Source organism: Heloderma suspectum, chromosome 8, assembly GCF_057233095.1.
Source record: "Heloderma suspectum isolate Gila_16-S chromosome 8, 16-S_ref, whole genome shotgun sequence".
Taxonomy (NCBI): Eukaryota; Metazoa; Chordata; class Lepidosauria; order Squamata; family Helodermatidae; genus Heloderma; species Heloderma suspectum.
Window position 1 is genome coordinate 46,468,027 of NC_139465.1, and position 27,350 is coordinate 46,495,376.

The window sequence follows — 27,350 nt, forward strand, 5'->3', positions numbered from 1 at the left end:
CTCATGGCCACCATCACTCACCCCCAAAATCCTTCCCCGTTTGTCAAGGTGGGCTGATGGTTTCACTCTTTAGCATAGACTCTATACCAGACTTCTCCATCCAGGTGCCCATCAGATGTTTTTGAATGAAAAGTTCCAGAATTCCTGACAATTAGCCATGCTGGCTGGGGCTGATGGGAGTTGAGGTACAAAACATCTGGAGGGCACCAGGTTGAGGAAGGCTGGTCTAGAGCCTTTGAGAAGAAGGGAGGAATATGGGAAAGTCAGAACCCAGGAAACTTGGAAATTATTTCAAAATATGCATTAATTTTATTAGATAAATATCCTGCCTATATCCAAAGAAAGCAGGTTCCATACTATCCAAATTTTACCAGAAAATCCAACAAAACACCTAGAAGACACATAACAAATCAATGAATATAAATGGACCAACCACAACAGAATAAAATCCAAATGGTAGAGCAATGGAACAGTAGCCCAGAAACATCTGGAAGGTCAATGAGTTCTCCAACACCACGCTTCATGGTAGGGCCTGCTGCATTTGTGTGTGTCAAGCTGCTGTTAACTCTAAATCTCCAAGCCTGAGAATACGTCATTGCCCTAGTGGGAAACTGTAACCCTGTTTGTCCATCATCCCCCTCACCTCTCGACTGTCCTCACTCCACCACCACCTTGCAGTGCTGTCAAGGTTCTAGGTAACAGGGGCTTTCATGTACATAGAGCAGGCTCCCTTCTTCATATATCCCCACCACACACATGCACGCACACAGGAGTAGTGCTGGTGGGAAAAGAAAATCCACTCTTTTCTTCAACAACTGACCTAAGGAAGAATTCTGTGCAAATTATCAATTCAGCACAATACTACCACCACCAAACTGGTTGGTCCTAATAAAAGTTCTTAGCCCTGGAACCAAGTGGCTTCTTTTCAAGAACAAGTCACAAGCCCTCTAAGTCCTGGATGCCCCCTGACATAGGGGTAGGGGAGAACTAATCAAATGCAGTGATCCCAAGACAAAGATGGGGGCAGGAGGCCCAGGGGCTTCCTCGAGGCTCATCAGCTTGTATGATTGCTCCAGGCCCCTCGACCCTGGTGGCGGTTCCTGGTCCTTGGGCACCCATGCTGGAACCATAAGGCAGAGGTGGCTCAGCCCTGCCCGACTGTGCAGGCCCAACCTCTGATGTCTCAAGAGCCTGAAGCCCAGGAAATCTTGGGGATTAAATATCAAAGTACCCCAAGATGCTGAAGACAAAAGTAAATAGGAATTTAGGGGGTGGGGTGGCACATGTGATAACCATCCTGAGGCAACTTGGCATCTGTTACCAAAAGCACTTTTTAATTATCCGGCTGCTGCTAAAGGCACAGGAGCAAGGACAGGAATGCTGTGGGCAACCCAGGGTGCATGACCACCAACTGAGGGAGCTACCGTAGTTGTGTTGACTCAAAACGTGGCAGTTGCTGCTCTGGATTCTGGTGCTCTGTGGGTTTGCACAGTTGGCATGAGAATGAGGTTCCGATCCAGCCTGATTCATTGTGAAGCAGCCTGCAGCTTGCAAAGTTTGCTCATGGACTTTCTGGATGTGGCTGCTGGCAGATGCTGCTTCGGCTCCCTGCTGCTGGTGGCTCCCTATTGCCGCAGCTTTTGCTCCTTTGTGGCTGCAACTGACATTTTCACACCATGGCCACTAAGAGACAGACTAGAGTAACAAGCACCTTGCCACAAACAGGTCTCGGGGAGAAATACGGCAGTACATGGGTCAGATTTTTCCCCTTTGGATCTTGGTTCATGTCCCATTGGGATGGCTCCAGTGAGCACTAACCCACCCTCTGTCCCGGATGGATTTCTCCTCCCCTTTGCAGTACACCAGTATTCCCCCCCACCTCACACTCCAGGCATGTGGAAGCCTGCGGGGAAGGACCCAGTTAGCAGGTGGAGCGAAAAAATGGTTGGCTGGGAAAGGGTTGAGCACCCTGCCTCCCCACTGCTGCTTTTCTATGCCAACTCCCCACCTCCGCCGCCACCAGAATCAGACTTAAGGGCTCAGGAGGGTCATAAAAATAGTGATATGCATCAAATGGCACAAGAGCCTTTCCAGCAAGGTTATCTTAAGAGGCATGTGTTGTTTGAAATTCAGTATCCTACTTCTAGAACCTCAACGTCCCCTAAAAGAAATGACCCAAACGTGTGTTTTACTTTTGCAAGCGTGGCCTTGATCCCCAAATGTTAGCTGTGGTTTTCTGGTACAAACAGCTTTGGTTTAATCAACAGATATACTTCTGAGGGAAAGCTGGAAAGATTGAGGGACTGGAGCACCTTCCCTAAGAGGAATGGCTAAAAGGGCTGTGTCTTTTCAGTTTAGAAACAAATGCTAAACATTGTGGACAGAAAACTGCTCTCTTCTCTTTCATAACAGTGGAACTGGAGGTCACTCAGTGAAGCTGGTTGACAACAGGTGCAGGACAGACCACTCAAAGGGCTTCTTCGCACACCATGTCACAGGCGATGGCCACAAGGTCGTCACACATCCCAAACTAGGAACTGTGGCAGCTGATGCCATTGGTTCATTTAAAGAGATCTGAGATAGGGTTTAAAGAATCCAGTCAAACACCTGGATACTTTAAGTGTTTACATATTTGAAATCCAGTAACAAGAAATTTATTTTGGATTCCACTACAAACCTGACCCTTCAAAGGAAGTGTATGCCAAGCAAAACAAGGTGTACCCCGCCACCCTGGTTATATGAACCAACTACCAACATAAATGCCCTCCTCTTATCTTCAAAAGCCTGCAACTTTTGCTGCATGAAAATATAACGTTGACCTAGCCTATGGTTACTGTCTACATAAGAAGTTTAAACCAGGGTTAAATTGCTTTTAATGATCATGGCGTGCCCCAAGGACGATAGCTGGAATGAAGTATAAAGCACTTTGTGCCCTAAACATGCTATAAACAATGAACACTACTAGCAGATCCTCAGGCAAAGAGAGAGTGCAAAGGTGCACCCCATCTGATGTCAGCCGACATTGCTCAGGAATATACTCTGGTGCAATCTCAAGATGCCACCAGGAAGAATTTTAGTTCCCCATTTGTCTCTCACATTACCATAAATCATAGCAAATGCTATGGTCTTCTGTGCCCTTCATGGTCTCAACTGTCCAAGTCAGTAAATTTTCTCTTCTTGTAATTCTGGATCAGGCTGGATACTGTGATCTGGGAGGCCTGACCCATTTCCCAGCACTGGAAGTCATTGAGTCCTTTCTGACCAGCTTGAAATAAGGCTCGCTCCAACTCATCCAGCCGGGCCACCAATGCAGATGTGTCCTCATTGAAAGCATTCTGGGAGGAGTCCATGATGCGACGGAAACGGCCAATAAATGTCTAGTAAAGGAAACAGAGTTATTTAGAATGGAAGACGTCCCATTTGGCCCCAAGGGCAAGTAGTTGACACCTTTGGCAGTCAGACAGAGTCCAAGCTGTGTCTCTCTGGTGGCTGCACACAGAGCCAGATTACACTTATAGCAACACTGTCAAGGACAGGGCTAGATGGCTTCATGAACTGGTGCACAACAGCATCTAGGTTGTTTTGGGCCATACATGAGATAGCATTTCAAACAGCCCTCTCCTAAGCTGCCACTGGGTCTGTGCAGAAAGCTTGTCTTGTCAGCTACAAAGTCCAATAGTTTAATGCAGCCTTCCTTAACCTGGTGTCCTCCAACTGTGTTGGACTACAACCCCCTCATCCCTGACCTGCTGGGTTAGTGGTATAGGAATTGTTCAATATACCTGGGCCCAGGTTCTAAACAGAAGTGACTCAAGTCCCTTTGGCTGGCTCAGGCATAGTGGGAGTTGTAGTCCAACACATCTGGAGGGCACCACATTGGGGAAGGCTGCCTCAAGGAGCTCTTAGCACCTTCACCACTCGTTAAGCCTTCATTAACCTCACTAGGTTGCGTTCAAAGAATGTCGGATGAGTGGAATGGCACTAATGCATTTGAAATGTGTTGTGTGTGGCCACTCAGAGGCAGGGTCTGAGGTACTGCTTTATATCAAGTGATGATGAGAAATCAGTTCTCCATAGCCTTTCCCTGCAACCTCAGAGCCTTGAAGCGGAGATAACTAGCACTGATGTGATATCCTGGGTGGCTAATAAAGATATTATTATACTGTGCATTTGGATTTTTGGATTTTTTTCTAATGGATCAACATGGCTACCTCCAATTTGTGAGTACGGTGGAGAATACTGCATTGAGTTATCCAGGAGAGGGATTTTAAAACTGGAGGTAAATTATCTTCTATCACCTGTAGATGGGACTGACCTTTTGGTGGTTACATACCTTCCAGCTACTAGGTAATACTGTTCAAACGGGCTTCTATTGATTCTGGACCTAATGCACCACCTAAAATTAATATCCAGCTTTACTAATAAAGAATACCATGGTTCTCTTTACTTCTCCCTGCCTCACAAGGAATCTATTTGTCTGATTAGTGCTGAAGACATAATTAAGTACTGGGTTTTATATATTTTTTAAAGGGGGAAACCGTAATTGTTGCTTCTTTGTCCCAGTAGCTTGTGCGTATTGTGAAGCCTGTCTGCCACTTAGTGAGGCTAAGGTAATTACATCTGCGTAATTCTTCTTTGTAGTCTCTGTGCATCACACATAGAATCATATAATAGTAAGGGGCCTACAAGGCCATCGAGTCCAACCCCCTGCTCAATGCAGGAATCCAAGTCAGAGCATCCCTGACAGATGGCTGTCCAGCCTCATCTTGAATGCCTCCAGTGTGGGAGAGCCCACCACCTCCAACAGTAATTGGTTCCATTGCTGTGTTGCTCTGACAGTCAGGTAGTTTTCCCTGTTCTGCCGGAATCTGGCTTCCTGGAACTTGAGCCCATTATTCTGTGTCCTGCACTCTGGGATGATCGAGAAGAGATCCTGGCCTATCTCTCTGTGACAACCTTTCAAGGACTTGAAGAGTGCTATCCTATCTTCCCTCAGTCTTCCCTCTGGCTAAACATGTCCAGTTCTTTCAGTCTCTCTTCATAGGGCTTTGTTTCCAGTCCTCTGATCATGTTTGTTGCCCCTCCTCTGAGCCCTCTCCAGTTTGTCTGCATCCTTCTTGAAGTGTGGTGCCCAGAACTGGAGACAGTACTCCAGATGAGGCCTAACTAGTGCTGAGTAGAGGGGAACTAGTACTTCCCAGGATTTGGAAGCTATGCTTCTATTAATGCAGCCCAATGGAACATTGGCCTTTTTTGCAGCCACATCACATTGTTGGCTCATATTCAGCTTGTGATCGACAACAATTCCAAGATCCTTCTCGCATTCCAAGATCCTTCTCACATAAGGGCTCTGTGTCTGCATGGAGCCCAGATTCTGGGAACTTCTATAGCTGAGAGAGTTTTGATGGAAACCCTCCCACTCCGACCTACTGCACATGTTCAAGTGGGTTGCCACCTTCTTCTTTGACTGCCATTGCAGCTGCCTAGTCTGGAACTGTGTGTGTCTTCAGACAGTATTTGTTTCTGATATTTTGCAGAGAGCTTATTCTATCTGTTCTAATCTTTGTTGTTTTTCTGCCTTTCTTAAAATTTTTGTTTTTTCTTTATTTGGGTTGTGCGATCTTTGTGACTGTGGTTTTTTGCCTCAGGTCGTATGGCCTTGAAGGGGCCCTTCAGAAAATGTGTCCGGCTTGGTAGCAAATTACCACCCTCAGACGGACACTCTTATGCCCATTTTGCCTAGGGAAAGGTCACGTGGTAGACACCTGCCCCAGCTGTCAAGCTTTCTTTCTTGAAGCAGGAACGTAGACACTGGGCAGACAGGCTCCGTGCAGAGCTGTGGAAGAGAGCACTGGAAGCTGTCACAGCCCCCAAGGCTCCAATGCCCCAAGCCATGTCTCCTCTGAAGAAGAGGACAACTGCCTCAAAAGACATGGGAAAGCACAGGGGGGTCCCGCACCCTCAACACCTACTGTGCCAGCTCTAACCATGGGCCGGACGGAAAAGCCCCTCATGCCAGGGACATGGTTGGCTATTTTGACAGCAAAAAAGCTGTCAAAGAGGGCACAAACATCTAAGACGGCCGATTTACAAAAGAAAAAGAAAAGATTCAAAGAGCCTGGAGAAGTTGGCACGGAAGATGGGAAAACACCTTCCAGCCCTGCCACCACTCACAAACTCACCAATACTGGCGAGACTAGAACTATCGGTACCAAGGGTCAATACCGTGCAGTTGGCATCAACATCAGAAGGCGAGATAAGAGACTCTCCGCCTATCTGCAGGGCCTGCAGGAGAAGCTGCCACCATTGGGCAGAGGCGTGCCTGCTGCTGCTGGGCCTGCCGCTGCCGCTGCCGCCGCCACCACCACCAGGCCTTCCCTGAGGACCTCTGTCTGACAGACCGCCAGTCCCTGCAGGACCAGGCCCCCAGGTACCGAGCCAGCTGTGCTGCTCCACCTGCCCCTCCCTGGAGGGGCTGCATAAGCTGGCTGGCTGAGGTGGCCTGGGAGAGCCAGGGCCTGCAGGAGAAGCCGCCACCATTGGGGAAGAGGCATGCCTGCTGCCACCGCCGCCACTGCCACCAACACCAGGCCTTCCCTGCGGACTCCTGCCTGGCATTATTTTTAAGGGAATTTTTAATAGTTTTTTGTTTGTTTTGTTTTTTTAATTTCTGGGGGATTTTGTTGTGTTCTTAGGGGTGGGTAGCCTGCCTGATAGGCGGGGGCGAGGGGGCATGTGTCCACCTGATGGAGGTAGTGGGGGGAGTGTTGGGGGCCAGAACATACCGAGGCTGGGCGGCAGGCGCTGGCAGAGCGCTAGGGGCAGGCCATGCCAGGTAAGGGGAACAAGGGAGAGATGTGTAGTATCTGTCCCCTGCTCCAGGCCTGTCCAGAGCCAAAGGATGGCTGGGGGAGGCGTGACCCCATCTTCTGGCCTTTGTTTGCTGCTCTGCAATGCCAGGTTTGTTACCCAGAAAACCTCCCTCATCCATGACATGATCCTGGACGAGGGTGCAGACCTGGCATGTATTATGGAGACCTGGCTGGCCGAGGCTGCTGCTCCAGCCCTTGCAGCCATGTGTCCAGCCAGATTTTCGTATGCACAGCAGCCGAGGGCTGGGGATCGGGGAGGGGGAGAGGCTGTTATCTACCAGAGTCCTTGGTCTTCACCAGACCCCCTCTCCGGGAGACCAAGGTTGCTGAGTGCATGTACTGGAGGTTGGGCCCGAAGGGCAGTCTGGGGATTCTGCTCGTGTACCGTCCACCCCGCTGCACGACTGACTCCCTGGCCGAGGTGCTTGAGGTGGTCTCTGATGTGCGTGTGCAGTCCCCTAACTTACTGGTGTTGGGGGACTTCAACGTACATTCGGAGGCCATCCTCACAGGAGCACCTCGGGACTTCATGGAGACCATGGCTTCCTGGGAGCTGCACCATATTCTAACTGGGCCCACCCATGTAGCCGGTCATGCACTAGACCTTGTGTTTGTTTCTGGAGAAGCGGGGAGTGACCTGGAAGTCGGGGGTATATCCACCACCCCCTTGTCATGGTCAGATCACTATCTGGTGACGTTGGACTTCTCGGTTCCACAACCCCTCCACAGAGGTGGAGGACCCATTAAAATGGTCCGCCCCAGGCATCTTATGGATCCAAATGGATTCCTGAACGCACTTGGGGATTCTCTGGGGCACGCCAACGGCCACCCGGTCGAGACCCTGGTGGGTGGCTGGAATGCCGCAATCACTGGGGCATTAGATCAGGTGGCTCCGAAACGCCCTCTCCCCCTGAACAGGGCTCGGACTGCAGCATGGTTCAATCCGCGGTTACGAGCTCTGAAACAGGAGGTGAGACGGCTAGCGCGCCGGTGGCGGAAGTCTCGCTCCAAAGACAATCAAACACAGGCTAGAGCTGTATCTTCAGCCTATCACGTGGCGGTGAAGGCAGCAAAAAAGGAATATTATGCTTCCGCTATCGGGTCTGCAGAGTGCTGTCCCAGAAGGCTGTTCCAAGTGGTCCAGAGCCTGGTCAGTCCTGTGGCTCCGGAACCACTGGAGCATTCTAAGGCCTCCTGTGAGGCCTTGGCAAGACACTTTGCAGATAAAATTATCAGATTACGAGTGTTACTCTGCATGCTGTGGATACAGTTAGTGAGCAAGAGGCGGCCTGTGGCAAACCGGTTTTGTGGGATCGGTTCCAGCTTCTTCCTCCTGATGAAGTGGACAAGGTGCTTTCATCGGTACGGCCGACCACCTGCTTACTTGATCCTTGCCCATCTTGGCTCATTATGGGCTGCAGAGAGAGGCTGGGTGAGGGGATCAGGGCGGTGGTGAACGCCTCCCTTGAGGAGGGAGTGATGCCATCAGCCCTCAAGGAGGCAGTGATAAGACTGCTCTTAAAGAAGCCCTCCTTGGATCCTCAAGTTTTGAACAACTTTCGCCCATTCTCAAATCTGCCATTTTGGGGCAAGGTGATTGAGCGGGTGGTGGTGATGCAGTTGAAGGCACACTTGGAAGAAATTGATTATCTAGACCCATTTCAGTCGGGCTTCAGACTTGGGCATGGGACAGAAATGGCCTTGGTCGCCTTGGTGGATGATATGAGGAGGGCTCTGGACAGGGGGAATGCTTCTTCCTTGTTCTCCTCGACCTCTCAGCAGCTTTTGATACCGTTGACCACGGTATCCTCCTGGACTGCCTGGAGGGGTTGGGCATTGGAGACACCGTATTGCGGTGGTTCCAGTCCTTCCTCTCTGGCAGGTACCAGAGGGTAGCACTGGGAGAGGAGGTTTTGGACTCGTGGCCACTCACTTGTGGGGTGCCACAGGGTTCCATCCTCTCCCCAATGCTATTTAACATCTATGTGAAGCCGCTGGGGGCTATCATCAGGAGGTTTGGGGTGCGGTGCCATCAATATGCAGATGACACGCAGCTCTGCCTCTCGTTCAAATCTTCACCAAGGTTGGCTGTAGAGTCCCTGTCCAAATGTCTGGAGATGGTGAGTGGCTGGATGGGGAGGAATAAGCTGAAGCTGAACCCTGACAAGACCGAGGTACTTTTGGCAGGAGACAAGAGGAGGCTGGAGGATGTTGACCTGGTGTTGAATGGGGTATGGCTACCCTTGAAAGACCAGGTCCGCAGCCTGGGGGTCATTTTGGACTCCCAGCTGTCCATGGGGGCTCAGGTGTCAGCTGTGAGCCGGACAGCGCTGTATCAACTCCATCTGAAGGGCGGCTGCACCCCTTCCTTCCCGACCATCTGCTCCCATTGGTAGTACATGCCCTGGTCTCCTCTCGTTTAGACTACTGTAATGCGCTCTATGTGGGGTTACCCTTGAAGATGGTTCGGAAGCTGCAGCTGGTACAGAATGCGGCGGCTCGCCTAATTAAAGGCAGCCACCGGCGAGATCACATTACTCCAGTGCTGAAGGAGTTGCACTGGTTACCAGTTGTTTTCTGGGCCAAATTCAAGGTGTTGGTTTTGACCTTTAAAACCCTATATGGTTCCGGCCCAGCCTACCTTAAGGAGCGCCTCCAGCAACACCAGACAGGCCGCTCAACAAGATCAGCCTCGGATGGCCTTCCCTCCGTCCCATCAGCAAGGACAGCTAGACTGGTGGAGACGAGGGAGAGGGCCTTTTCTGTGGTGGCCCCCACTCTGTGGAACTCCCTCCCTAGGGAACTCCGTCATGCCCCCTCTTTAATGAGCTTCTGCCGTGCATTAAAAATGTGGTTGTTCAGGCAGGCATTTGGGGTGGGTTAGGGTATTTTAGAAAACATTTTTATTGTAGAATTTTATTGTTTTAAACTGTTTTATTTTATGCTGTACATCGCCCAGAGTGGCTGGGTGACCAGCCAGATGGGCAATTAATAAATCAAATAATAAATAAATAAATAAATAAATATCTGCGAGCAGGAGCAAGGAATGTGCCCACCTAGGTTGCCTCCAGTCTGACCTCGTGGCCGAGACTGCAGATTCGATGTTGTCAGCTCAGTAGTCTCGGGACCAAGGAGCAGACACTCGACAGTTTGCAGGCCTTTGACATTGCTCACGCTCACCAGCATCAAATTGGGACAGGAGGTCAGAGTAGTCTCTCCCACCTCGACCAACCTGTTGCTGGGATGACTGGAGATACAGGCCAGAGTGGGAAGAATGGCACTGATATATGGACATGGCTCCTCCGCATCAGATGGATGACGTCAGCAACATCCGCCAGTAGAGGAGGTGCTACTGCTGCCACCGTTTCCAAGGGGTCCATCTCCATCTCAGCGGGTGGCTCCTTCCTTACTGACGCGGACTGCTCCATGGCGTGCTCCCCTGCCGCATCTGGTGGTGTCTGCATCGTTAATAGGTGAAGGCCCGAGGCTTCGCCACATCCAGGAAAAGATGAGTGCCAATCTGATTCTACATCGCATGGTGTAGAATCAGTTCCCACTGATTCTACTTCCCATGGCAAGCAATGCTAACGAGAAAAGGAGTCCAAGTTGAGTGGGAGCTTTTAAAAAAGGAAATTCTCAAGGCACAATTACAAACAATTCCAACCAGAAGAAAAGGTGGAAGACAACAGAAGAAGCCAATGTGGCTTCACAAAATGCTTAGAGATGACCTGAAAACAAAAAAGGACACATATAAGAAGTGGAAAGAAGGCCAAGTAACAAAGGAAGAGTACAGGCAGATAGCACAGAATTGCAGGGATGGTGTCAGGAAGGCTAAAGCTGAGAACGAGCTGAGGTTAGCGAGGGAGGCTAAAAACAACAAAGAGGCTTTCTTCAGCTACGTGCACAGTAAAAGGCAGAGGAAAGAAATGGTGGTTCAGCGATTAAATAAGGATGGCAAATCGATAACAGATGACAAAGAAAAGGCAGAGGTGCTCAATTCCTACTTTGGCTCAGTCTTCTCCCAAAAGAGGGTCTATGACCCCCCTGGCAAGGGCGAAGTACAGGCTGAAGGGGCAGGATTGCAGCTTGAGATCGACAGGCATATGGTCAAGGAACACCTAATGACTTTGAATAAGTTCAGATCTCCAGGGCCAGATGAACTGCACCCTAGAGTAATAAAGGAACTGGCAGAAGAACTCTCAGAACCGCTGTCTATTCTCTGAGAAATCCTGGAGGATGGGGGAAGTGCCAGATGACTGGAGGAGGGCTAACGTTGTCCCTATCTTCAAAAAGGGTAAAAAGGAGGAACCTGGGAGCCACAGACCAGTCAGTCTGACATCAATCCCTGGGAAAATTCTGGAGCGGATGATAAAGCAATCCATCTGGAAGCACCTTGACAACAATGCCGTGATTACTCGAAGCCAACATGGATTTGCCAAAAACAAGTCCTGCCAGACAAATCTGATCTCATTTTTGGATCAAGTCACCTCCCTTATAGACCGTGGGAATGCTGTAGACATCATATACCTTGACTTCAGCAAAGCTTTCGACAAAGTGCCCCAGGATATCCTGATGAGCAAACTAGCTCAAAGTGGGCTAGATGAAACAACCATCAGGTGGATCCAAAGTTGGCTACAGAATCGGACTCAGAGAGTGCTTACCAATGGGACCTTCTCCAACTGGGGAGAGGTAACGAGTGGGGTACCGCAGGGCTCAGTCCTGGGCCCAGTGCTCTTCAACATTTGTATTAATGACTTGGAGGAGGAGGTGCAGGGAATGCTGATCAAATTTGCAGATGACACACAATAGGGCAGCATAGCTAATACTTTGGAAGACAGAAACAAAATTCAAAGTGATCTGGATAGACTGGAGTGCTGGGCAGAAAACAACAGAATGACATTTAATAGGGAAAAATGCCAAGTTCTGCACCTAGGAAAAAGAAACCAAATGCACAGTTACAAGATGGGGGATAAGTGGCTCAACAACACTACAAGCGAGAAGGATCTTGGAATTACTGTCGATCACAAGCTGAATATGAGGCAACAATGTGATGTGGCTGCAAAAAAGGCCAATGCTCTTTTGGGCTGCATTAATAGAAGCATAGCTTCCAAATCCTGGGAAGTACTAGTTCCCCTCTACTCAGCACTGGTTAGGCCTCATCTGGAGTACTGTATCCAGTTCTGGGCACCACACTTTAAGAAGAATGCAGACAAACCTGAGAGGGTTCAGAGGAGGGCAACAAAGACGATCAGGGGACTGGAAACAAAGCCCTTTGAGGAGAGACTGAAAGAACTGGGCATGTTTAGCCTTGAGAAGAGACGACTGAGGGGAGATATGATAGCGCTCTTCAAGTACTTGAAAGGTTGTTCCAGAGAGGAAGGCCAGGATCTCTTCTCGATCATCCCAGAGTGCAGGACACGGAATCATGGGCTCAAGTTACAGGAAGCCAGATTCCAGCTGAACATCAGGAAAAACTTCCTGACTGTTACAGCAATATGACAATGGAACCCATGACCTGGGGAGGCGGTGGGCTCTCCCACACTGGAGGCATTCAAGACAAGGCTGGTACGCCATCTGTCAGGGATGCTCTGACTTGGATTCCTGCATTGAGCAGGGGGTTGGACTCGATTGGCTTGTAGGCCCCTTCCAACCCTACTACTATTCTATGATCGTACTCCTTGGTGGCGATAGGATCACAGGACCTTATCTCGCCCTCGGAAGATTTCAGCCATTTTTCAGAACAAATTTCAAAGATGGTCCAGTTGTTGGGGACTGAGACACAACAGCCCGTGAGGAGGTTAAAGGATCGCGTTTTTGATGTGGTGAATGTGGAAACATCCATGCTGGTTGCCATTCCCATTTTTACCAACTCTGCCACAAACAGTAAAGTAGCCTTGGAAAGCTCCGGCTCCAATGACTCCTACCTCAAAAAGATTAAAGCATTACTGAGTCCTGGAGAAGGACGCCAAGTTCCTCTTCACACATCCATGGCCAGATTCCATAATCACTGAGTCTGCTCAGAGCCCATCACAGAAGATGCATTCAGCCCCAGAAGACAAAGAAGGGCGAATACTGGGCCTGATGGGGTGCAGGATTTATTCGCCTGTGACCTGGAGTCTTCGAGTATCAGACTATCAGACCACCATGGCCAGGTAGCAATTCTTTCTATGGGAGGAGATGGGTTCGTCCTGTGATCATTTGCCTGACGACCCAAGAGCGTTGGCCAGGATTTTTCAGGCAGAAGTGACACGCTTGGCAAGGCAACAGATTAATATCGCTCGGCCCCAGATGGTCTGTGGAGTGAAGGCGATGGTAGGGCCGTAGCTCTTCAGAGGCATGCTTGGCTGAGGTCGGCTGGTTGTCCCAGGAGGCACGGTCCCAAATAGAGGACCTTCCTTTCAATGGTGCAGGACTTTTTAATGCTACCACTGACTAGGTGATGGACTCCATCCATACAGCAAAGTCCACAGCCAAGAAAATGGGTCTCGCCTATCGTTTCTTCAATACAAACCATGTCGCAGGTTTAGGCAGTCAGGCTTCCAACAGCAGCAGCTGCAAGGGGACCATTCATCTAGACAGAAGCAACAGCAACCTCTATCACACTCGAGAAGGCAGCACTGGATTTCTAGTTTCTGCTCTAGTCGCCATAAGGGTGACCTAGGTGGAAAGAGCAGACTTTGACTACCCAGCTGTTCTTCTTCGTCCTCCTGCATATTTCCCCATCTTCAGCTATCATCTATCCCATTTCCTTCCTGCATGGATGCACATAATGTCAGATTCTTGGGTACTCACCATCATCAGCAGAGGGTACAAGATTGAGTTTGACGCCCGCCCTCCCCTTGGTATGTTCCATTCAACACCAGAATTGGAAGTCCTGGAAGCAGAGGTGGACTCCTTGCTGGAAAAGGGTGAGATCCAACCAGTACCAAGTCATCAACTCCAGCAAGGGTTCTACTCCTGCTATTTTACCGTACCATACAGAGATAGCGGGCTTCAGCTGATCTTGGACCTACACGACCTGAATTCTTTTACAACACCCAAGAAATTCTGGATGACCACACTGCCAGTGAGCTTGCCGCTACTACAGGAAGGGGATTGTTCACATCCATCGACCTCAAGGATGCATATTTCCACATCACCAGCATTTTGCAACCGGACTGCAAGCTTTTCAGTTTCAGGTGCTACTGTTCAGCCTTGCAACAGCACTGAGAATTTTCACAAAGCGCATGGCGGTGGCCTGTGCTTATCTTTGGGTGCAAGGGGTGCATCTTCTTCCATACATCAATGACTGGCTGATTGTGGCACAATTGCGGAAGGATCGTCTTTGGTCAGTGGCCCTAGCCCGCAGCCTCCTGGAATCCTTGGGCTTCTCCACGAATTGGAGAAGTCCTGTCTGGATCTAAGTCAAACCATCCAATTCATTGGGGCAGTCTTGGATTCTGCTGAAGGCCAAGGCTCTGGTGACTTTGGCAAGTCAGGTGAGCTTCGTATTGTCAGGGCACTTACTACATAGGCTTCATATCGTCAGAGCGTTTATTATCCAGTGCCTGTTGGGCTTGATGGCTGCCACCACGGCAGTGGTACCCTTTTCCCATCTGCAGATGCAAAGATTGCAGATGTGGCTCACCTGAGTGTTCCATCCTATGACAGATGCCAGGCAAGCTTGGTTGCGGCTACCCTTTTGGGTAGCCAAGTCCCTCTTGTGGTGGACAGTGCAAGGTCATGTGCTAGTGGGTATGCCCTTCCATCAATAGTCCCCTTCAAGGATGCTTAGGATGGATGCATCAGTGCTGGGGCGGGGCACTCATTGTGGGTCTCTACTAATCCAGGGTTTCTGATGAGAGACAGAGAAAGGCAAGCATATCGACTTTCTGAAAATGCTGGCAGTAGAGAAGTCCCTAAGGGCCTTTGTGATCAATCTCCAGAATTGAACCATGCAAGTAGCCTCCAACAACACCACAGTGGTTTATTACATAAACAAGCAAGGAGGGACAAAATTGATTCCTTTGATCAAGCTGACTCTCCAAATATTCGAATGGTGCATCCTCAGGGAGATTTATTTGGTAGCTGTCCACGTTGCAGACTCGGACAATGTGTTGGCAAGTCATCTGAGCCGATCGTTGCAGCCATCTCATGCATGGCAGCTCCGCCCTGAGGTGGTGCAAGACTTGTTCTGGCAATGGGGAGTTCCATTGACAGACTTGTTTGCAATGGAGAAAAAGGTTTGCAAGGAATATTGCAGCACGGCCAGGATAAACTGTGAGTCACTGGGAGATGCTTTCATCCTGAGTTGGAATCGAGACTTCTATTTCCCTTTTCCACTGTTCCCACTGCTGACACAAGTGTTGTCAAAAATTGTGAATGACAACATGGATTACATACTCGTCACCCCTTGGTGGACAAAACAGGGGTGGTTTGCCCCACTACTTCATCGAGCAGGAGGGCAATATCTTTGGCTGCCGGTAAAACCAGATCTCCTGTACTGAGAGCTCAGTTGGGTTTGACATCCCTATCTTCTCACATTACAATGGATGGCGTGGAGGCTGCACAGCTGATAGCCTGTTTGCAGTTTTCAGAAGCTGTCCAGGTGATTCTAGAGGCAGCAAGAAAGCCAGCCACGAGATGTTCTTATGCTCATAAATGGGCAAAGTTCTCTGCTTTTGCTGCCACTAATGGTTTTGATCCTGTTCACTGTTCTGTTCAGCAAGTGTTGTGGTTTCTGTGGCGGTTATTTGAGAAAAGTCCAAAGTTTTCTTCACTTAAGGTCTACTTGGCAGCAGTATCAGTGTTTCATACTTTGATAGGGTTTTTTTCCCTGTTTGTTCTCATCCAGTCACTCGGCAGTTTCTCCGTGGGATAAGGATCCTTAGACTGCTGGTGAAAGCTCCGCTACCGCACTAGAGTTTGTTGGCAGTCCTTCAGGCTTTGACAACTAAGCCATTCAAACTTATGGCAACGATAGACTTGCATCTCCTGTTGTGGAAGGTAACGTTCCTGGTAGTGCTCACTTCAGCCCAATGTGCTAGTGAGCTTCAGGCCCTTCACATCAATGCTCCTTGCCTGGTTTTCCACAGGGACAAGGTGGTTCTTCGGCCAGATGTCCAGGCCTTACCAAAGGTGGTCTCAGAGTTTCATGTAAACCAGAACATTGCATTACCTGCCTTCTTTCCATCACCAACATCGGATGTGAAATCAAGGTTACACACATTGGATCTTCAGCACGTGCTTGATTTTATAAGTCCCGAACTGAGACTTTTTGGCAATCCCTGCGCCTTTTTCTGTGATACAGGGTAAAGAGAAAAGGCTTGCCGTTATCATCCCAACGACTAGCATCATGATCATCCTCATGTATCAGCTGGCAATGTATGATCTAGGTGGGCCAGTCAAGGCTCACTTGATCAGAGCAGTGGTGATGCCGGTCACTTTCGAGCGAGGAGTTTCCATCCTGGGTCTGTGCCGTGCCGTGGTTAAGGCCATCCACCTTCGTGCAACATTATCACTTGGATGTTTGATTCTGGGCCGAGTGCTTGTTTGGGCAAGCCATCCTGTCACTGGTACTTCATTAGGGCACCTGTCCATCTCCGGTAAGTGAGCTTGTTAGTCGCCCATATGTGTGATGCACAGAGACCACAAAGAAGAGCAGATTGCTTACCTGTAACTGTGGTTCCTCGAGTCATCATCTGTGCATTCACACAACCCACCCACTGTCCCTGCTTTGGTGTCAATATTTGGATGGGTATAGATACCGAGTTGTGATTTATTGCTCTCGGTTCCAAGGCTGCAATAGGGTCTCAACAGAACTGAGGGAATAGGTGAGAAGCCACTTGGAAATGCGCAATAAAACAGTAGGGAAGGGTTCCTGCCAAAACTCTCAGCTACAGAAGTTTTCTAAATTGGGGCTCTGTGCTGACACAAAGCCCCAATGTGTGAACGTAAAGATGACCACTCGAAGAACCACAGTTACAGGTAAGCAACCTGTTCTTCTTTCTGCACTCCATCAAGACTGTTGTAAACTGCAGATTTTGAGATGACAACACCATGCCCAGCATTTTCTACCTCCTCCCCACACCACCACCACCTTCTTTTGCTCAGCATTCACCCTGACAAAGAGTTATGAAGGACTCAAAAGCCTGTAAGATGTGTTATTTACCATTGCATAAGCTTTATTATTTATTTTGTCTATTTCTTATAGTTTCAATTAAAAAAACCCTGCTCACAACTCGGTGACATGTCCTAATAAAGGTATTAGCCTACTCTACTACCAGCACCCCCCTGCTACAAGAGGATGCAGAACAGACACCTGCCCAAGTAGGCTGTAAGCGAGCTTTACCATTATGTTTCCTGCCTGCTACCTATGGCTGCTCCAGAGAGACTTTCTGGGGCCAGATAATGCTGTCTCCTTTGCAGGATCAGACCCCTGACTCCACACTTTCTCCAAGAGACCTTTGGCCACCTTGCAAAAGATTGTATTAGCTTCCTGTGGCTGGTGTATAAAACGGCGGCTTGGGGGTGGGCCCATCACCGGCAATGCTACCACCCATTTCAGGGGTGGACAAGGGCAAGGGCCATCCTGTTGCATGGACAGAGTGGAGGAGGGATTCCCTGTACAGCTGCCTGTTTCTTGTATATATACTGTTATCAGACCTACAATTATTGCTTGCTCGAAGGACAGATGTTTTTAAAAAGTGCAGAGAGATACAGAGAAGGATACAAGGAGCGGCCATTGAAAGTAAAGGGCAGAGAAAGATAGGACGGTGGGAGGCAACTCAGGGTGGGGAATGCAACAGGGTGTTGGTTGCTCCCAAGTTGTCTCCTATATCAGAGAGCTCGGGTAGCCTTGGAGACAGTCCCCCTGGGCTGAAGGTACAGCTGCTGAATGCCAGGGAAAACAACAGCCAGGCAGAACTTGATCCTGGATGAGAGTGATGACCTGGCCTGTATCACAGAGACCTGGCTGGATGAGACCGGGGAAATAAATCTCTCCCAGCTTTGCCCACCTGGGTTCCCCATGTTGCGTAAGGCAAGATTTGGGGTTGGGGGGCAGAATCACAGTGGTCCATTGTGATTCCATCCCCCTGTCCAGGTGCCCCATCCTGTAGTCTTCCAGCTTCGAGTGTGTGTGTCGGAAGGGCCAAAATAGAGACTCTGTTGGTGTACTGCCTGCTGTGCTGCTCAACATTCTCCTTTCCAGTGCTAGCCAAGGTGGTCTCAGGATTGGTGCTGGAGTCTCCACAGCTTCCTGATCTGGGGGACTTCAACATAAATGCCAAGGCCACCCTGTTGGGAGTGGCTAAGGACCGCATGGCCTTCATGCCAACGATGGGTCTGTCCCAATTAGTACCCCCCAGCAGGGCACACTTTGGATCTGGTTTTCTGTGTAGGGTGGGATAATGGTGATCTGGGGATGGAAGAACTTCCTGTAGTTCCATTGTCATGGACAGATCAGTACTTTGCGGGGTTTAGACTTGCTGGAGGGGCCTGGTTAAGATGGCCCGCCCCTGGAGACTAATGGATCCAGATGGTTTTCTGATGGCTCTTAGGGATTTTCCTGTCACCTTGGCAGGTGATTCTGTCAAGGCCCTGAGTAACCTCTGTAATGGAGAAATGGCCTGGGCAGTTGACATGACCGCTCCTGAGGGCCTCTCCCACACAGTGGAGCCAAATGAGCTCCCTGGTTTTCCAGGGGGCTGCAGGTGGTGAAACGAGTGGGACGTCGACACTGGCAGAAACTCAGGATGATCGAACATGGGCTACAGCTCATTTGAAAGTCTACTCAAAGGCAATGAGGGTGGTGCAGAAACTGTGCTTTTGTGCTACCACTGCATCCGCTCAGAGTTGCTCAGTAGAGCTTTTTCAAGTGGTCACAGGCCTATTATACTCTGGCCTGCAAGAAGAAAAGACAGACCACTCGATAGCCCGTTGTGACCAATTTGCGCAACATTTTGCAGATAAAATTGATCATATCCATTATGACTTGGATGCCATAGTTGGTACAGGTCTGGTGGATGTAACTCTGGCTCCTGCTTGTCCAGTTACCATGGATACTTTTCAGTTTGTACAGCCCAAGGTTGTGAACAGGATCCTTGGAGAGTGAGGCCTACCACTTGTGTGCTGGACCCCTTGCCCTTCCTGGCTTATAAAAGCAGCCAGGGGGACTAGCTGATTGGGTAAAAGTAGTAGTGAATGTGTCTCTACAGCAAGTGCAATTCTGTCATGCCTAAAGGAGGCGGTGGTAAGGCCTTTGTTAAAAAAAACACAACCCTCTCTGAACTGTATTGGATAATTTCTGGATGATTTCCAATATTCCATTCTTGGGCAAAGTGCTAGAGTACGTGGTAGCTAATCAGCTCCAAGGATTTATGGATGAGATGGATTACCTAGATCCAATTCAATCTGGCTTCAGGCCTTGTTATGGGACAGAGACTGCTTTGGTCGCATTGATGAACGATCTATGCTGGGAACTGGACAGGATGAGTGTATCCCTGTTGGTTTTGCTGGACCTCTGGGTGGCTTTCTATATCATCAACCATTGTATCTTTCTGGGATATCTCTCTGAGACAGGACTGGGGGGTCACTGTTATACAGTGGCTCATGTCCATCTTGGAGGAGTGATCTCAGAAGGTGGTGCTGGTAGATTCCTGTTTGATGCCATGGCCGCTGGCCTGCGGTGTCCCTCAGGCTTCCATCTTATCCCCTCTACTACTGAACATATACATGAAGCTGCTGGTAGAGACTGTCCGGAGTTTTGGGGTTTGGCGCTATCGGTATGCTGATGACACCAACTCTCTCTCTCCTTTCCATCTAAATCCAAGGAAACTTTTCTAGTTCTAAATCAGTGTCTGATGTTGGTAATGGCCTGGATGAGGGCCAACAAACTGAAGCTTAATTCAAACAAGACGGAGGTGTTCCTGGTCAGTTGAAAGGCAGATCAGGGAATAGGGACTCAACCTGAGCTGCGTGGGGTTACATTCCCCTAAAGATTCAGGCTCAAAGACCAGACTACCTGAAAGACCGCCTTCTCTCACAGCAGTCTGCCCAGGTTCTAAAGGTCTTTGGCAGAAGCCCTTCTTTTGACAGCACTGCCTTCAGAGTCACATTTGGTGGTGACACAAGAGAGCCTTCTCAGTGGTCACTCCCAGGCTGTGGAACTCCCTGCTGAGGGAGGCTAAGTTTGCTCCCCTCTGCTCTCCTTTCACAGGGAGGCAAAGACCACTTTATTCAAGAAGGCCTTTGGTGTGCAAGCAGGTCTGTTGGGTTGGGTGCTGTTTTTATTCTGGTGTTGCTGTTGTGTTTTTATTGTATTTTAATGCATTGTTTTAATATTGTTTTAATCAAGTTTTATTTTTGACTGAAAGCTGCCTTGAGTGTCATTTTTCTTGGTAGAAAGGCTGGGTACAAATCAAATAAATAAATACATTAAGTACTGTTGCTTTGGGCACTGATTTTAATTTGGCTTTTACATGATTTCAACTTCCTTTAGCCTGCTTCACATACCTCTATCATAAGCAACGCTCTAATTTAAGTCAAAGTGAGGCAATGGCCATTTTGCTGGAGGAACAAACCCCAGAACCTGTCCAGTCTAACAAAATGTCAGGGGAAGGGTTTCCCTGGAATATAGGGGAGGAGAAAAGAGCCGTATTGTGCTGCTTGCCCAAGCATACAAGAAGGCCCGTTGAGGCTAAGAGACGCAAGAACATCCAGTCGCTTTTGGCTGAAAAGAGCCCTGCCTATGCTGGCTGTTGCCTCTCTCGAGTTCCATCTTCATATTTCCAAAGGAAAGTGATCTCGCAAAATCTACTTGGAGAAGGGCAGCAAAATAGCAACACTTCGTTCTCAGCACAAGTACTGACAACAGCAGAGTAGGGGCGGGGGATGCTGACTGAAATCCAACTGTAGTAGAGGATTTCCTGCATTAGGAGAGGAGAGGACTTTATGGCCCCTTCCAACTCTGTGATTCTATGACTCAACTTACCACCCTGTGTATGCAAAGCAACCAACTTAAACAGGAGGAGAAATAACAGCAAGAGAAAGGAGGGACCCAGAAGTGCAATTCAGAAGCTCCGAACATAGGGGGAAAAGACAAACAGAACAAATCTCCCTAACTGTTTTAGAAAAAATCAGGAGAAGCCGGCTGCATGCGACAGAGTAAATGAGACCCCAAGGGGATGTGTAAGTACTGCTGGTGCAGGCACCCAATTTGCTCTGCCTTATTCAGCCACCCTCTTAAAATTTCTTTAAAAAACTTGTTGGGAACATTTGTGCAAATTTAAGGCAGGGAAGTAAATGGAAGGGAAATGTATGCACCTGTGCACTGGTCCATTACTGCAGGTACACAAATGTCCCCCTCCATTTCCTACCAGGCAGATTTGCACACATATACTGAAGCACAGTAACTGCAGCAACAACTGCTCCAAAAAGGAGCAGCGAGAAAGGATGAGGGAGCTATTATCTCCCCTTTCTAGAGTAGCTGGCCACTCAAGGCAGTGTTTAAAAGGTGGGGGATGCTGAGAAGTGTCTGTTCAACACCTAAAACCTGGAGGATGACATCGCCAAGGGGGGGAATATCCCCCCCTTTTGGTACACTTGTTCGGTTTGACTTTTTCCCCATTTTCAGTGCTTCTTAGTTGTGCTATTGGGTCTCTCCTTTCACTTACTGTTATTTCTCCCCAGGTCCTTCACAACTGTGTGCAAATTAGCCTATATGCAGCCTTGTCTTGTCAATTTCCTTGCATGTTACCTGCTCCACTTAGCTGCTCCCTTTGACAGCTGAAGGAAATTGACCAGGCAAGACTACACCTATCGGATATCCATAAGTGCGCGCTTGTGAAAGACCAACAACAACAACAATAATTATTACAACCCCATTTGCCCATTTTTGAGGCACTGAAAAAAATAGCCAGGGAATGAAAAGGGGTAGCGACTGAAGCGAGGAGGGGGCCTGGGAGAAGAGACAAGACTGGTTCTGCCACAAAGGTGCCTGGGATACATGCCGGAGTTGGCTGGAGGACTGAGGGGGAAGGAGAAGGAGAACAAGCCACAGCAAGCCTGATTATCAATCATACGGTGGTTGCTCTGCAAACAATCAACCCACTGTGGCTTATTCGCAGGGTGACTTAGCATGATGTAGGAACCCACCAATAGTGTAATCTTTCAGATAACATTTATCTAAATATTTAAACAAATCTAGTCTAACGTATTATCTATGATAATAAAAGAGGATGTGTGTCTGTCTGACTGCATCACAGCTCCAAGACAATGAAACCTGGCCTGCATACTAAGTAGACCCTAGAGGTGTGCACCTCGGGGTTATTTTGTTTTTTAACTGCATTCATTATTTTAAACTAATTTTAATGTGTCTGTGGTTGAAGTCTGCAGTAAATCTTTCAGTCACTAGGGGCAGATTTTCCTAACCAGCGCTTAGCTTTGCTGATAATACAGCTTGACGCCAGGGGAGATTAGTAGTTATATGGCCGCCACCTAGCCCAGCTGTGGGGCAGACCCCTCCCCCCCGGAAAAGAGTGGACAGACCCCTCCTTTAGGAGCTATGGGGTTCACTATGGCAGGGGCAATGCCTAGGGGTGCCAGTGGGCATGGCTTCTCTCAACAGGCATAATGTGTCCAACTCTGACAGCTGTGCAAGTTTACTTGAAAGCTTTGCTGTATCAAAGTAAGGGCTATTCCAACCAGTGTGAAGTCAGGTCTGTTCTCTACCTTAACCCACATGTAAAGACAATGAAATCTAATAAAACCTATCAAGTCAGTACAACAATTCCAACTGTAATAGGATGTGGAAGCCATCATTTTCAAGTCAAACAAAAGCCCAAGTTAGCCAAAATATCTAAAGCAAACACACCTTTTGTTCTCCTTGTGCATACACAGAAGGATAGGGAAGGGAAGAGCACATGAGCCCTGGGCCTGTTCCCATAACACTAAGCTATGGTTTAGCATTATGTTTGAACCGGGCCAATGTGTAGTACAACACAGCCAGGTAATAAGCCAAGCAGGCCAAACCACTGTTATACCTAGCAGCCTTGCTCTTTTTCTGGGCTCCAGAAATTCCAGAATGGCCCAATTTACTACACACAGAAAAGCCCTGATGTAAGAATTGGGTTGGGTGGGATGGTTGGAACAGAACATTAGCAGCTCTCCAAGGGTGCAATCCTGCAGTACAAAAAGAGGCCAGTTGTGCACTGCAAGGCAGACAGAAAGGAGATAGTAGCAACAGGGGACAGAGGTCCCCTGCCAAGAATTTTACCTGCAATATAGTCTGAGCTACTTCAATATTTTCAGGACTGTCAAAATTCAGCAGTTGGGAGCCAAATCCATAGTAGTAGGGCCCCAATTTATGCAGGTCCACCACATTGGCATCAGCACTGAACACCGTCCGCCAGCTCTCCTTGTAAATCTTCGGCAGCTCCACAGAAAGAATCCTCCGTTTGTTGTCATACAAGCCTTTGGCCAACCAGAGGGGAATTTCCAGTTTGGATCCCTGCATTCACCACAGAGCAAAACACAAAGAGTAAAGAAGGAGCTTGAACATTATTAATATCACTTTGAGGCAACAGCTTTAAACCCTATCACAAGGAGTTTAACATTTATCTTCTCAGAAGAGGACTTCAGCAAGCAAATTTGGCTGTGGATTAAAGAACAACATGCATGGCAACAGTACGGTGGCACTGAAAGGAAGGGGATGACAGAGCAGATTCTTCGGCACATCTCTGGCACGGGGTAGTCCTCATACAAGGAAGCATTTGTAGGGCATTGCTCCAATGTGAAACTTTCCAAACCGCTGCAAGGGTCTGAAAGCTAGTCTTTTCACAACATAGTAGGTTCTACAATTGGGGAGGGGGGCAGTTTCAGACACATGCTCCAACAAAACTATACTTGGCAGAGCCTTCTCTCTGAGCAAGTAAAGCTGAAATGAGGCAATAGCCAAATTTCTATACTTGCTTTCCCCAGCCTGGAGCCCTCCAGATGTGTAGGACTGCAACTCCCATCATTCCAATTGGCCATGCTGACTGGGAATTATGGGAGTTGCAGCACAACACATCTGGAGGGCTTCAGGTTTGGCTAGGCTGTTCTATCGAGTAATAAGAATTATCTCCCTTTTCCTCAGATTACTAGAATAGTAATGGAAATACAGTAAGTTTTTCCTATGACTCTGAGGTATTTGGCTGCGGGTACTTTAATCCCCAATTAAAGTTGTCAGGTTTTAAAGTCTGTGAGCCAGAGAAGTATCTTTCTACACAAAATGCCACAGGTTTCAGTTATCTACTTTGCAAAGTAATTCAGAGGTACTTTGGGGGTACCCTCTAGCCTAAACATTTCTAAGTTGCTTAAGAGGATTTTCATTTCTTGAATACTTATACAAATTCCTGTCTAATAGCTAACGTGTTGCTTATGTGGAAAGCAAGCCCGACATGAACTCTTGTTCTACCCAGAGTAGCAGAAAATATATTCAGATAAGAAAAGGGAATTCTTCAAAATTAATTAGTTTACAGGCTGTTTGAGATGCAAATGATGCTTTATGAGAGAGAACTTTATAGATGAAAAAAAGTATTTTGGGTTTTTTATGTTTCAAAATGGATACTTCAGGTTTTAAAGAGCAATAACATGAATAAAATGGCAACAAATACTTTTACATTGTAATTGTAATAAGAAATATCCTAGAATTTGGTTAAAATATTTCAGGAGGACAAAACAAAAGGTGGATTAACTGTTCTCATCCTATCTGGACTGCCTTAACTTTTGTGCAATGCAAGAAACAAACACTGAGCTGCCATGCACCTAAACTTTTCCTTCATCTTTCAGCCTCAGCGCTCTGCATGTTGGAGGGCAACACCAAAGCTGGGATCAGTGGTAGGTCAAACTTTTATAAACTATATGCTTTGTCATTCTAAACTCTTTAATTCTGATAACCAACCTCTTGCAAAGCTGGTCACTTCTGCACATGTAGCCCACTATTAATACCTCACATTGAAGACTGTAGGAGGATTACATGCAGCTATTCCTTCTGACCAGGGGATGCTGGAAATTGTAGTCTAACACATCTGAAGGGCACTAGATTGGGGAAGGCTGCTTTAACAGCTGTCATGTCCCCATCTTTTATTGGCAAGATGTAAGCATGTTCACCCAGAAACGAAAGGCAGCAGCAAAGAAAAAAGTTTACAATGTGATTTGGGGGGTGGGAGGGGAGTTGCTTTTTTTTAAATTGCCCTGCTAAAGTAAATACCATCCGTACAGTGCCATGAGGAATCCTGGGACACAGAGTGAGCTCTGATGGCTCTGCTTTGGATTCCTCAGTAAATGTGTCTGTGGTTGAAGCCTGCAGTAAACCTTTCAGTCACTAGGGACAGATTTTCCTAACCAGCGCTTAGCTTTGCAGCTGATAATACACCTTAACGCCAGGGGAGATTGGTGGTTATCTGGCTGCCACCTAGCCCAGCTGTGGGGCAGCCCCCCCCAGAAAAGAGTGGACAGACCCCTCCCTTAGGAGCTATGGGGTACACTATGGTAGGGGCAGTGCCTAGGGGTGCCAGTGGGCATGGCTTCTCTCAAAAGGCATAATGTGTCCAACTCTGACAGTAGAGGTGATGGACAATCTTGCTCACGGCCCTGGCAAGGAGCCAGGCAGGCTCTGGAGGATGAGCTGAGCTAAAGGCTCCCTCCCAGCCCCGAAGCTGCACAAGAAAGCAGATGAACCCTAGATTTGTTTCAGCTTTGTCTCTGCTTGCAGCCCGTAAAAAGCCTCTGCCCCTGTTTCCAGCTGAGCCCTGGTTTGCATTCCCAGCCGAAGAACTCCCTGCAGCTTGCAACAATGGTCCACCTACTTAAATTGTACACTCAAGCCTTCCCCGACCTGGTGCCCTCCAGAGGTTTTGGACAACTGCCAGGATTCCTGACCCTTGGTCATGCTGTCTGGGAGTGATGGGAGCTGAAGTCCAAAGCCTCTGAAGGGCACCAGGTTGGGGAAGGCTGACCCACTCCGGCCTGGCCCAAATCCAGCGCTCATAGCATGCAAAAGCCTTGTGTTTGGTTCATCTGCGTGCAGACGCCTCTCTCTCTTTCAAACGAATTTAAGCCTTAAATGTTTGTTTTAAATCACAAGGAAGTAAATCTTTCCCCATCCCGCTTTGTGTAACATCTTACTTGATGAAGAGATCTGGGGATCTCGAAAGCTTGCACAAGTTTTTTGGTGATATTCTGGTTGTCCCAGTAAAGATATGACACTAATACGGATTGTCGACTTATTTCGTCGTTAGGAATAGCATTAACTGCTACCCCTGCTGCTCTCTGTGGCAGGGTTTTGGAGCAGAGAGGAGCCCACTGCTGCCCAATCACGACTACGCCCCAATGGGTTCCTCCTCCATTGCTTTGTCTTTGCATCTCTCAGGCCAAAAACGGCGCCCGAACTCACCCCGGAAACTCTGCACAGGGCCTACATCTAAAAACTATTAACTCTATGGGCGGAGATGGGTTGGGCGGAAGTCGGTTTCAAAAATCGTCACTTCCGCCCCGGTGGCTGTCGGGAGCCGTAGTCAACCTTACGGGCTTTACCTCACCTCAGGGAGCGCGTCGTCGGGCGAGGGGGCAGCGGCGGCTTTGCCCAGCACGGCGCCCAGGCGGGGCAGGGCGGTCTCGGCACGGCACGGCAGCCTCTCCTGGGACATGAGGATGTCTGCCAGCGAAAGGAAGCTCTCCTCGGGCCCGAGCCCGGCCGCCACCGGCGCGTAGGCCTCGGCCATGGCGCCCTGAAGGGGACGCGGACTGCGCTCCGGCTTCCCGGCGCCTGCGCCGCGGTGCAGGGCGGGGCCTTTCCCCTCCAATGGGAGCGGCGCTCGAAGGAGCCGTCTCCGTTCGCGTCGCGTGGAAAATGTTGCCCTGAGCCGCCCCGCCCTCCAGACGTGGTGGACTACAACCCCCAGCATCCCCCAGTCAGCCATGGTGGGGGCTGTAGTCCGACACATCTGGAGGGCGCCAGGCTGGAGAAGGCTGCTCTGCGGAGTCTAGGCGGTGAATTGTTCAGCCGTTCAGTCGCGTCCGACTCTTCGCGACCCCTGGACCACAGCACGCCCGGCCTCCCTGTCCTGCGCGCTCTCCCGGCGCTCAAGGCCGTATCCATTGCATCGGTGATGCTGTCTAGCCATCTCATCCTCTGCCGTCCCCTTCTCCTTTTGCCTTCAGTCTTTCCCAGCATCAGGGTCTTTTCCAGGGAGTTTTCTCTTCGCATTAGGTGGCCAAAATATTTGAGCTTCAGCTTCAGTATCTGTCCTTCCAACGAGCACTCAGGGTTGATTTCCTTTAGGATGGACTGATCGGACCTCCTTGCAGTCCAGGGGACTCGTAAGAGTCTTCTCCAGCACCACAGCTCGAAAGCATCAATTCTTCGGCGCTCAGCCTTCCTTATAGTCCAGCTCTCACAGCCATACATTACTACTGGGAAAACCATAGCTTTGATTAGACGGACCTTTGTCGGCA

General features: G+C 48.9%; 1 protein-coding gene across 5 annotated transcripts; it reads right to left on the reverse strand.

Moving 5' to 3' along the window:
• Nucleotides 1–292: 292 nt before the first annotated feature.
• GINS3 (GINS complex subunit 3) lies at nt 293–26,670 on the reverse strand. 5 transcript variants are annotated; one of them, XM_084812302.1, is made up of 4 exons: nt 26,435–26,670; nt 23,128–23,361; nt 10,105–10,456; nt 293–3,377 (listed from the first exon to the last, which is right to left on the reverse strand). In XM_084812302.1, the coding sequence occupies exons 1-4, from the start codon at nt 26,615–26,617 to the stop codon at nt 3,322–3,324; spliced, it is 825 nt and encodes a 274-aa protein (XP_084668428.1). In that variant the 5' UTR covers nt 26,618–26,670; the 3' UTR covers nt 293–3,321. The 5 variants fall into 5 exon arrangements, with proteins under 5 accessions (XP_084668428.1, XP_084668431.1, XP_084668429.1 ...); XM_084812301.1 differs by lacking the exon at nt 26,435–26,670 and adding an exon at nt 26,022–26,355 and having other exon boundaries at nt 299–3,377; XM_084812304.1 differs by lacking the exons at nt 10,105–10,456; nt 26,435–26,670 and adding an exon at nt 26,022–26,355 and having other exon boundaries at nt 738–820; nt 3,102–3,377.
• Between the last annotated feature and the right edge of the window lie 680 nt (nt 26,671–27,350).

Excerpts from the sequence above, each read along its gene's own strand:
- GINS3 (XM_084812301.1), bottom strand. The coding sequence starts at position 26,258 with ATGCAAAGACAAAGCAATGGAGGAGGAACCCATTGGGGCGTAGTCGTG. Across the intron at positions 23,362-26,021 it reads TCCCCAGATCTCTTCATCAA|GGATCCAAACTGGAAATTCC; the intron begins GTAAGATGTTAC and ends TGGTGAATGCAG. Across the intron at positions 3,378-10,104 it reads TCCAGTCATCCCAGCAACAG|ACATTTATTGGCCGTTTCCG; the intron begins GTTGGTCGAGGT and ends TTCCTTTACTAG.